This window comes from Achroia grisella, unplaced genomic scaffold (assembly GCF_030625045.1).
Source record: "Achroia grisella isolate CSIRO2021 unplaced genomic scaffold, CSIRO_AGI_Agris_v1 utg149, whole genome shotgun sequence".
Classification (NCBI taxonomy): domain Eukaryota; kingdom Metazoa; phylum Arthropoda; class Insecta; order Lepidoptera; family Pyralidae; genus Achroia; species Achroia grisella.
The window spans coordinates 2,048,719-2,061,183 of NW_026712644.1; the positions used below are offsets into that span (position 1 = coordinate 2,048,719).

Here is a 12,465-nt window from a genome sequence, read left to right on the forward strand (position 1 = left end):
TTTTCAAAATACTTTTTCAAAATAAATTACCCTTTGAGTTTTTGTTCAAACCTCAGATATTATATTTAATTTAGGTATATCAATCAATACATAGTATAGCATAGTACAGTCTGTCTGTCTGTCTGTTTGTTCCGGCTAATCTCTGAAATAGCTGGACCGATTTTGACGGGACTTTTTTTGGCAAGTAGCTGATGTAATAAGGAGTAACTTACGCTACTGTTATTTTAGAAAAATAAAATAAAATTTCACGCGGACGAAGTCGCTGGGGCCAGCTAGTCTATAGATATACCGAGATTTAATGTTTAAGTTGCTATTATGTTATTGACAAAATTTTACTGTAATGTTACTATTACGTTATCCTTCACAATTTGTATTATTTTGGATGAATAAATAAATAAATAAATAAATAATAATCTATACATCTATACATTTAATAAAAATTGGAGTGTCTGTTTGTAATATTGAAAAAACCGTTTTTTACTACATGCATATGAATATATATAAGGTACATATACCAAAATAACTATTTTTATAATTTTAGTCTGTCTGTCTGTCTGTTTGTTCCGGCTAATCTCTGAAATGGCTGGACCGATTTTGACGGTACTTTTTTTTGGCAGGTAGCTGATTTATAAGGAGTAACTTAGGTTACTTTTATTTTAGAAAAATAAAGTTAAATTCCACGCGGACGAAGTCGCGGGAACACCTTGTTTTTAATAAAAACATCTTTTTTGTGGTACTTGAGAATGTTGAAGCCTGTTGTTTGTAATATTGAAATAACCGTTTTTTACTACTTGCATATGAATATAAATACGGTACATACACCAAAATAACATATTTTACAATTTTTGTCTGTCTGTCTGTTTGTTCCGGCTAATCTCTGAAATGGCTGGACCGATTTTGACGGGACTTTTTTGGCAGGTAGCTGATGTAATAAGGAGTAACTTAGGCTACTTTTATTTTAGAAAAATAAAGTTAAAAACCACGTGGACGAAGTCGCGGGAACAGCTAGTGTATAATATATTAGAGATACCTACGTGTTTTTTTATTGATGACTAGCTGTACACGGGATTTCGTCCGTGTTGAATTTAACTTTATTTTTCTAAAATATAAGAAGTTAAATTCCACGCGGACGAAGTCGCGTGTACAGCTAGTTGTCGGTAGTCTAGCGATTTAGCTAGCACACTGCTTTGATTCCTGCTTGGTGGTCGAGGGTTCGATTCCTCGCACGCTGCAAACATTTGTATTCATGAGTATGATTGTTTGTAACGGTCTGGGTGTTTTCTATGTATAGATAATATATATGTATTTACGAAAAAAAATCTTTGTATTTATATCAGTACCCATAACATAATCTTCTGCTAGCTTAACTTTGGTCTAGATGAAGCTGTGTGAATTGTCCTGAGATTACTATTATTACTATAATAAATCTTTTCAAATCAGCCGATGTTTATTTTTGCCATAATACGTGCTGTTACCATGTGATAATATTACGTACGTACTTATTAAACTATTAACTTATTATTAAATTATTAACTATTTATACTGTTTTAAATGTGATGCGTTCATTATTTATATTTCCTTTGAATTAAAGACAAATGTATATATATATATATATTTATATACACTTGCACACTTAGTTGATCCAGCCACGATCCGTAGATATTGCTGATCCACTGTCTCTCTCTTTCTATCACTATCTTTGTATTCTAATATGCGATGTTGCCGTTCCGGCCGAGACCATGCGTTGTTGCCAAATGTATTCGTCGATAGTAGTAGATACTTATACTCGATATATATTTTTTCAACAATTTCCTGCAATAGTGAATCCGTATCGGCATTTTTTTTAAATGCACAAAGATTTTTTGGCTCAGAATATATTTAAAAATCATTTACTTGTGTGTTGATGAATTTATATACTAGTACATGAAGTACCTAATACTTGTTTTGATTTGAATAGGTAGCGATATTATGAATTTATTATACGTAATCTAAAGATTTTGACGAAATAAAAGTAATTAGTTATCTGTTAACCTTGACTTCATGCTGGCACCAGTATTATCAGATGATGAACACACTCTTCGAAAACTTACAGCAGAAATATCGTGTTTGGACTCATTAGATAGGTCTCGATGAATAGAGTTTAAAAAACTTAAAATAAATGGTACATTAGAAATAATGTATAAAAACCCCTTACGTAAAATTCAACCACTTTAAACTTAATAATAATAATAATTAGGAAAAGAGAAAAGTTATACATGCACTGAAAGTAATTGATGCCTTCCACACAATATTTTCAGTATTAAACAACTCTGTTTGTTCAGTAAAAGTGTAAATACACTGGTAACCTTTAATCATATTTTATATGCAAACATTACATATACAAACACTAAAGTTTTATTTCAGAATAGCCAGTAGTTTTCAAGAAATAAGTCTTTGAAATTGTACGTGTAACTTATATATATACCTACTAGTTTTTTCACCATAACAAACAACACCAATATGGCCTAGTTAGTAGTTTACCTGTGTACCAATTAATAATAATAGTAATCTCAGGACAATTCATACAGCTTCATCTAGACCCAAGTTAAGCTAGCTGAAGATTATGTTATGGGTACTGATATAAATACAAAGATTTTTTTCGTAAATACATATATATTATCTATACATAGAAAACACCCAGACCGTTACAAACAATTTAATAATAAGTTAATAGTTTAATAAGTACGTACGTAATATTATCACAAAAAAGATGTTTTTTTATCAAATAAACAGTTTTTATTAAAAACAAGCTGTCCCCGCGACTTCGTCCGCGTGGAATTAAATTTATTTTTCTAAAATAAAAGTAGCCTAAGTTACTCCTTATAAATCAGCTATCTGCCAAAAAAAGTACCGTCAAAATCGGTCCAGCCATTTCAGAGATTAGCCGGAACAAACAGACCGACAGACAGACAGACAAAAATTATAAAAATTGTTATTTTGGTATATGTACCTTATATATATTCATATGCATGTAGTAAAAAACGGTTTTTTCTATATTACAAACAGACACTCCAATTTTTATTAAATGTATAGATTATTATTTATTTATTTATTTATTCATCCAAAATAATACAAATTGTGTAGGATAACGTAATAGTAACATTACAGTAAAATTTTGTCAACAACATAATAGCAACTTAAACATTAAATCTCGGTATATCTATAGACTAGCTGGCCCCAGCGACTTCGTCCGCGTGAAATTTTATTTTATTTTTCTAAAATAACAGTAGCGTAAGTTACTCCTTATTACATCAGCTACTTGCCAAAAAAAGTCCCGTCAAAATCGGTCCAGCTATTTCAGAGATTAGCCGGAACAAACAGACAGATAGACAGACAAAACTTGTAAAATATGTTATTTTGGTGTATGTACCGTATTTATATTCATATGCAAGTAGTAAAAAACGGTTATTTCAATATTACAAACAGACACTCCAATTTTATTTACATGTATAGATGTATAGATTAAAAAAAAAGTAACAGTCATAAGGCTAGTCGTATGCCTAATATATATAATAATGTAATAAATTCATTTAAACAGAAATTGCGGGAACATTATTTAAATTTGTAACTTTTTTACTGTCCTTCTCCTTTTTTCACATCTTTCTGTTATATCCATATAGTTCTCTCTATATTTTCTGATTTTCTTACTTTCAATTTGAGACTGTACTTATAATTTGATTATCGGATCATTATGTATTTACTTATATATAATATTTATACATTTATGGGTTATATTTAGATATATATTTATGTATGTATATTGTTATTTTTTTATAGAAATGTATATTTTGCTTATCTTTATTATCTTTATAAATCTTTTTTTGACATTTCTTATTTATATTAGTGCACCGCCAATAATCTTTCGCTGCACCACTCATGGTTGCCTGGTAAATAACGCGGCAAAATATTAAGTCCGCCACATGTACAAATTTTTTTGTGCATTAAAGTTAAAGAAATAAAAAAATACAATACTGTTTAATGAAAATGCGTGTTGTCTAGTGCTTTGAGATGTATCAAAATAAGGTCAACAAAAAAGTCCGTGATGGTATATGTCTATCTCTTAAGGATAACCAACAATAACCATTTTTTATCTTTTACATTTTACGGGATTTTTTTTTATCGTATGTTTCCCTTAAAATCATGTAAACTATGTTATTATGTCATAATCTAAAGAAATAATAATATTTTATAGTGACATATCCACTATAAAATACCAAAAAGTAGCAATGTAATTCGTTACGCGCGAATCAGGTGTTATAAGGTCAAAGGTCGGTGCACCCCGCGTATTTGATAAATAGTGCTTCTCTGGATGTCTTTAAGAGAAAACGGCAGTATGCACGTGTATATGTACAAGTCCTTAGTGTTAAGTTTTTCAAATGTACATACAGTAAAGAATAAATATTTTTAAGTACAGTACTTACGTACATTAATATAATACCTACTTTTTACTTGTATCTATTGTTATCAAAATTAAATTATAAGTTCTTAACTTGACCACGACTATGTGACCCTCTCTTGGCGCCAAAACGAGTGAAAAAATGAACAGCATACGACGACGACGCAGTACCTGTAGAGTGGAGCAACTGCTTATTCAGTTTTATTCAACTATTTAGTCCCTCCACCGTTACAATGAATGGAGGCGGATATTACAATGTACGTAGCATTGCGAATATAAAATATCTAGATTAGGTATAATAAATTCATAATTCATAGGCCGTTACGGTATCAGAGCCAAAGTCTTCTTTCTTTGTTTATGTACTGTTAGATGCGACAGCGACTTTGTTTTTATATTACAATGTAATGATTGATATACCTAAAATAAATAAAATATCTGAGGTTTGGACAAAAATTCAAAAGGTACTTAATTTTTAAAAAGTATTTTGAAAATACCTATTTTGCATTTAGTATTTGAAATACAAAACACAAAACTATTTTTGTTTTTAGAGTGACATTTCTATGAATTCACTGTCGATAGCGAGCGGTGCGATGGAAAAAGATAACCGTTTATAAAAATATAATAAATAACCCTGGACAATTAACACAGACTGATACAGAACTGATATAAATAGATATTTTTATTTTGTAAATACATATAAAACACCCAGACCGATGAAAACAATCGATGACCGATGAGTACAAATGTTTGCATCGTGCGAGAAATCGAACCCGCGACCATCGGATGTAAAGCGGTGTGACCACCGAGGCAGTCGAAATATATAAATAATCTTATGAATTTAATTTATTCTAATTTGTTTATGTGCGCGGGGTGCGGTGTACGGTGCTCCCCCTGCCTCCACCGTTGCTGGAGCTTGCATGTATGGAGCATTGCGAATATAAAATATCTAGATTAGTAAATTCATAATTGATAGACCGTTACGGTATCTATATATATTCGGATTAAAATAAGTATCGCAGTAAGGACCAGTATATAAAGTGATCAACACAATTAACTGATTTTTGAAATATATATACAGAGCCAAAAAGTCTTTGTGTATTCAAAAAATATCTAATTTGTTTGTGTGCGCGGGGTGCGGTGTACGGTGCAGGGGGGACCCTGCCTCCACCGTTGCTGGAGCTTGCATGTATGGAGCATTGCGAATATAAAATATCTACATTAGTAAATTAATAAAGTCATAATTGATAGACCGTTACGGTATCTATATATATTCGGATGAAAGTAAGTATCGCAGTAAGGACGAGTATATAAAGTGATCAACATAATTAATTGATTTTTGGAATATATTCAGAGCCAAAAAGTCTTTGTGTATACCAAAAATTTAGCCGTTCGGAGCCATTCAGTCACGAATTATTAGTAAAAAAAGTGTCGAGTATATCGTACTATCGACGAATATATATGGCCGCATCGCAAAATAGAATGCGACGTTGCCATACCGCCTGAGATATACGCGATAGAGGTGAAGTTATTCAGTGCAAAAGGTGGAATCAGCAAGTGTTTAGGTTGTGGCGTGATCAACAAAGTGCCCAAAGAGGTGTTTATATATATATATACATATATACCTGTAACATCTATGAAAAACCCCATGCTGTCTCTCGAGGAAGCCTCGGCAGGTAATTAATTCCACAATGTGTATGGTAATGCGATGGTAAAAGGTATGTGTTTGTTTTATTCCCTCTCTGATCGATCCCCCATCCAATTTAAACGGGGATCGATATTACCACGGCCTGAGCTGAGGTTCGAACCCCAAGCGGTGTCCTCAGAGTAAAGTCGTATCCGCCAGGCGGGTGTTAGCCTTCAGCCGCTCCATAAGTCCTTCCTTTGGTTTGGAGTGCCATCTGCACTCGCGCCCTAACGTCCGGTGAAGCTGTAAAGGCCAGCTGCGGCCAACAGCATTAGAGTAGTCCGAAAAAATGTCGATTCGCAAAGAAAAGCAGACTTATGATAACGTCTGCTTTTTGTAATATAAAGTTTATCTCGGTAGTTAAAAAAAGCGCAATCTTAATGTACACAAGTTTATCCTTTATTTGCAATGTAATATGTTGACACACAATAAATGCATTCATAAAAGTCAGCGATAAATTTGAATTACAATTTACTGTAACAATGGCCTCTTGTACTGTTTGTTATCATCAGTAATTGGTCACAAATATATATTTTATTCTATTTACGTGGATGACATATCGTACAGTTTTTATTTTATTTAAATTGTTAAATACATGACTTTATTTTTATGTGTTGGCAACTGACCGCAGCGAATTCTTCCTATAATATTACTTTCATTTTCAAATTCAGAACGCAACTTTTTATTAGAATATAAAAGGAAGTCTCCTAAATTTAAAACATTCTTTTATATTTTTAAATTTTAACGCAACTTTTTATTACAATATAAAATAAAGTGTTCTAAATTTAAAAATATCATATTGTTTTTAATATCATTGTTGCTTCTCTGTAGTTCAGAGCTGCACAACGTAGTATAAAAAAAAGAATTGAAATCTATGTAGGTATTTTCCTCATAAACCTACCTAGATACAGTCCATCGATTCGATATTTTATTTGAATAAACATTTATTTTGAAGTATAGTTATAGTATTTGTTTATGATATTTTTTTAATTGAAAATAAGATGACGACACCTGATGGTAAGTGATAACAGTCTCAGCCTACATATATACACGAACAGTACTACGGATATAACATTATTATATGCTATCCTTGATATCATAATATATATTAAGAAAATTGAATTCCACTCACCCATTAGCCCCAACTGAGGTCTCCTTCGCAGTTACACCATTAAAATGCACTCTGACCTCCACCTCACCGTCCATAAGATAGTCAGTCATCACAAAATTCACTATTTCCTTATTCAAATGACGTCTTAAATATTTAATATCACTCAACACCTGTCTCTCACTATTATCCAAACTGCGATTTGAATTTGGAACTACATGTGTGTGATGGTGCCTGAATTTTAAATGTTCGGGATTGTCTATGGTTTTGGCGTTCGAATTATTTGAATTTGGAACGCCGTCGGCCAGTTCGTCAGTTGGCTCGCCTACGTCGCAGTTGGTGGTGCCCAGCAACAGTAACATCAGTAATGGCACCCGGTACATCTTGCCCCACGACAGTAGTCTTGAAACATTTGACTTTTTTTTTGCCCTCGGCGATTTTATCTCCATAACTTATCTGGAAAGATACATTAATAGGTTAATTAAATTTGTTGTTTTCTTAACTTACAGTTACTAATATATGAAGGCCTCGGTGGTCTAACGGTTTAGCACACCTTACTTCCGATGGTCGCGGGTTCGATTCCCGCACGGCACAAACATTTGTATTCATGAGTATGATATATACATAGAAAACACCCAGGCCGATACAAACAGTATCGGCCTGGGTGTTTTCTATGTACCAACACCCAGGCCGATACTGTTTGTATCGGCCTGGGTGTTTTCTATGTATAATATATGTGTATTTACGAAAAAATATAACTTATGTATTTGTATCAGTTATCCATACCCATAACACAAGCTCTAGCTAGCTTAACTCGGGTCTAGATGGCGCTATGTGAATTGTGATTAAAATTAATATTAAATATTATACTAATATACTTTATGTTGCAAATAAAGTATATTTTATCTATCTATCTATCTAAGGAGTACTAGACAAGTGATAGTTTTGATTAAATGTTTATCTAACATATATTATATACTTGTTTAATACATTTATTCATGTTGTTGAATAATATAATCATAACCTTAGATAGTACAACATGAAGTCATGACGTTGCTTCCACTGTCTGTTTGCTTATATCTTTTAAACTTTTTGTATAATACATGTACACCCGGGCGAAGCCGGGGCGGATAGCTTGTAATATATATAATAAGTTCTAGACAACTGATAGAATTAAATATATTTTTTGTAGCGTGTCAGAAATCGAACATGCGACTACCCTTATGAGAATTGAACCAAAATTGTATCTAGGTAACCACCTGTGTGTAATATTATGTTATCTGTGATATAGGTAACCACCTATATCACAGATAACATAATATTACATACCTATATATACAATTTTGGTTAACCTCAATAACTATCTCAATATATGTACATATATATAATACTAGCTGTACTCGCGACTTCATCCGCGTGGAATTTAACTTTATTTTTCAAAAATAAGAGTAGCCTAAGTTACTCCTTATTAAATTAGCTACCTGCCAAAAAAAAGTCCCGTCAAAATCGGTCCAGCCATTTCAGAGATTAGCCGGAACCAACAGACAGACAGACGGACAAAAATTGTAAATATGTTATTTTGGTGTATGTACCATATTTATATTCGCATGTAGTAAAAAACTGTTATTTCAATATTACAAACAGACACACCAATATTGTTTATATGTATAGATGTATAGTAATATAGATTTATACTGATTCTACTAGACGGCCTGTCTCGTAAAAGCAGTGTATTATTTTTATAAATAATAGTTTTTTTTCTGCCGTACCTAAAGTAGTAAATTTGACACAGAATGCATGAATTAACAAAAAGTGTTCATATAAAACATTAAATAATCTTTATTGCACTTAAATACCTTTGTAAGTATATTTATTACAACTAATGTTAACAAACATTCTCATATATATTAATATATGTATATCATCTTTCATATAAAATATTTTTATAATAATAATCACAATATTACTTAAAATATAATAATTAGTTCAGATTGCTTGAGTCAGAAATCAACCTGTTGAAATTATTAATATGCTTACTATATAATACCATAGTGCTGACCATAAACAAATTATATCACCATAAAATTTTTCCTTTTTTTTATTGTCAATCAGCATATTAAATAATATAACTAGAGCTACAAATATTTTGTTTAAATAAGACATCGAACCCAAAATAATAAAATGCATTAACTTGAATATAAAAATAATTAAAATTCGACTTTAAAGAAGACACATTAAAGTCGAAATTTCAATATATGTCAGTTATGAGTTAATGCAGTTTAATATTTAGCGCGCGGTATATTGTATGTCTATGTTAGGGTTGCCACCTATTTTTAAAGTAATATATATATCTCACTTTTTTATGTAATCAATTTTGGGAAATTTTAGGAAAAACTAGAAACGCAACATTTATTTTTCGTTTGTCATTTTATTGAGTTAATATTATTACTTTTTTATAATGACAAAATTGTGGAACATAGATCCGCGTCGTTAATTACGTTCTGATATAGTCCACATAAAACACCAAGATCAAAGTTGTTGGCCATCAGCCGCTCCATAAGTCCTTCCTTTGGTTTGAAGTGCCATCTGCACTCGCCTCCTATCGTCCAGTGAAGCTGTAAAGGCCAGCTGCGGCCAACAGCATTAGAGTAGTATGAAAAAGCACTTTTTTTAAAACTATTCTAATCGCCTAACGGATACGTCTTGAATCTGATGGCACCGCTAGATTCGAACCTCGGCTCAGGCCGTCGTAATTTCGATCCCCGTTTAAATTGGACGGGGGATCGATCGGAGGGTATTAAAATACACTACGGGTGGTAACCCTACGATGTATACATAATTATTGTGTATATATGCGCACGTTGACGATCTCATTTCGCTTTCTGGACAAACTTCTCATGTTACGACGAGATTGAGTTCATAATTTAACTAGCTGACCCACACAACTTCGTCTGCGTCGTATTTTTCCCGACTGACCAATAAATATAAATAAATAACTCCTGGACAGTAAACACAGCGCCATCTAGTCTTATGGTAAGCAGAGCTTGTGTTATGGGTAACGGTATAAATAAGGGTTTTTTTAAATACATAATATACATAGAAAACACCCAGACCGATACAAACAATCATACCTAAATGCCTATACCTTTCCTCGATAAATGGTATTTAACACTGCTAGAATTTACGGAATCGAATTAGTAATCCCGAAGATTTTGCCGAACATCCAAACTTACAAACTTTACCTCTTTATGCATATATATCGACTAGCTTTTGTCCACGGCTTCGATCGCGTTAATCTATCCCCTTAGGGTTGGAATTTATCAAAATCCTTTCTTAGGGGATGCCTACGTTATAGTAGCTGTATGTATGCAAAATCTCAGCCCGATCGGTTTAAAATTGACAAAATTCATACTAACTTTCAACCCCTATTTTATCCCTTTGGAATTAATCAAAATCCTTTCTTAGCGGATGCCTACGTCATAACATCTACCTGCATACCAAATTTCAGCCCGATCCGTCCAGTGGTTTGGGCTGTGCGTTGATAGATCACTATGTCAGTCACCTTTGAGTTATATATATTTAGATATAGAAAGTTTTAACATATATACAAATATGTAATATATATAAATTTAAACAAATATTACAGCTGCTTTCTTTTCCTAATATTTATCTTCTTTTATTACTTAGTAGCTATAAAACAAAGTCCATAGCTTCCCTGCTGTTCTGAACAGCAGAGAAGCTATGGACCAGAATCACACAAGACAGAACAGAGTGGAAAAGATTAGAGGAGACCTTTACTTGGAAGCAAGAAGATGACGAACTAGATATAGTATAAAAAGCAAAAAAAAACTTCAATAAAAAAGTCTGAATAAAGGGCTATAATCAAAAACAAAACAATAATAAAACAACATAAAAAGACTTAAGTATATCTTTTAAATTACGCAACGGATTTTAATGCAATTTTCAGCAATAGATAGAGTGATTCAAGAGTAAGTTTATATGTAATACATGCAATAAATACATGCGTTTTATAGTACAAAACAATCAGAGAAAATCCGAGCAGAAACATGGCGGGTCGCTAGTTATAATAATATAACTAAAAATTTGAATACTGTTTTAAACTTGACGCGGTCATTACTTATACGTATAATTAGTAAAAATCACGGGATCTTACCACGTTTTATATTTATTTGCTGAGTTCCCGATATTTCGGTAGTGTTTCAACCACCATGATCACGGGTAAACAGTTTACCCGTGATCATGGTGGTTGAAACACTACCTATCCGTGGTAAGATCCCGTGATTTTTACTAATTATACGTATAAAAATTTGAAGTACTAAAACCCGAGTAAAATGAATCTAATAAATTGTAGGTAAGAAAACTCGAAACAAGACAACCGCATCAAAATTAGTTCATTTGTTTAGTTCGTATTGATCTGAGTGTTTATTATGTATGTATTAAAAAAAAATGTATATCAGTTATCTGTTTGCTATTCCAGGTAAATAAAATAAAAATTGTTGAAGTTGAATAAAAAAAAACTAGCAATGATAGTAAACATATTGTTGACTATATAATAAACCAGGCTAAGGTCGTTTCTCCAAACTGATTCTAAGGCTTTCCACACACATGGCAACACTTCAGTATCGGCAATCAATTAATCGCCACTGACTATAACAAATTATAAAAAATAAAATTATAAAGATACCCACTGACCAATTTACGTATATAGACATTAATCGTCCAATGGGTTTCTATAATAAATATAATAATAATAATAATGATGATAATAATAGCCGTGAAAGCCGAAACTGAGAAAAAGAGAAAGTATCTCGACCTGGCTCACGAGGTGACCGAAATGTGGGGGGTGATGTCCACCGAAATCATTCCAATCGTTATGTCGGTGAACGGTCTTATCCCAACCAGTCTGGAACAACATCTCAGACTGTTGGGATTCCGGGGCGGCTCACTCCCGGGAAAGATGCAGAAAGCGGTGCTCTTAAATTCTGCCCGCATTGTACGCCGGTTTCTCTCCCTGGGGCCCTGAACCCCGGCCGATTGTGCTTCTGCAGGGGGTATGTTGCCATCTCCTCTCCTTAAGAGGGGAGATGAGAATTTTTGGATAATAATAATAATAATAAAATAGTTTGTAAACAATAAATATGAATTCTAATAGAAAGAAAGAAAGAAAGAAAGAAAAAACATATCTCTTACAAAAAGCCACAATGTTGAATACCTGTC

The 12,465-nt window shown here is 32.6% G+C and overlaps 1 protein-coding gene across 4 annotated transcripts in view; it reads right to left on the bottom strand.

Moving 5' to 3' along the window:
* LOC131855734 (uncharacterized) overlaps positions 1 to 12,465 on the bottom strand; it is a 136,426-nt gene that overhangs the window by 108,077 nt on the left and 15,884 nt on the right. For all 4 annotated transcript variants that reach the window (XM_059207032.1, XM_059207033.1, XM_059207034.1 and 1 more), the window contains exon 2: positions 7,252 to 7,683. In XM_059207032.1, coding sequence (XP_059063015.1) covers positions 7,252 to 7,676 — 425 coding nt within the window. In that variant the 5' untranslated portion in view covers positions 7,677 to 7,683. The remainder of the gene's footprint in view (positions 1 to 7,251; positions 7,684 to 12,465) is intronic.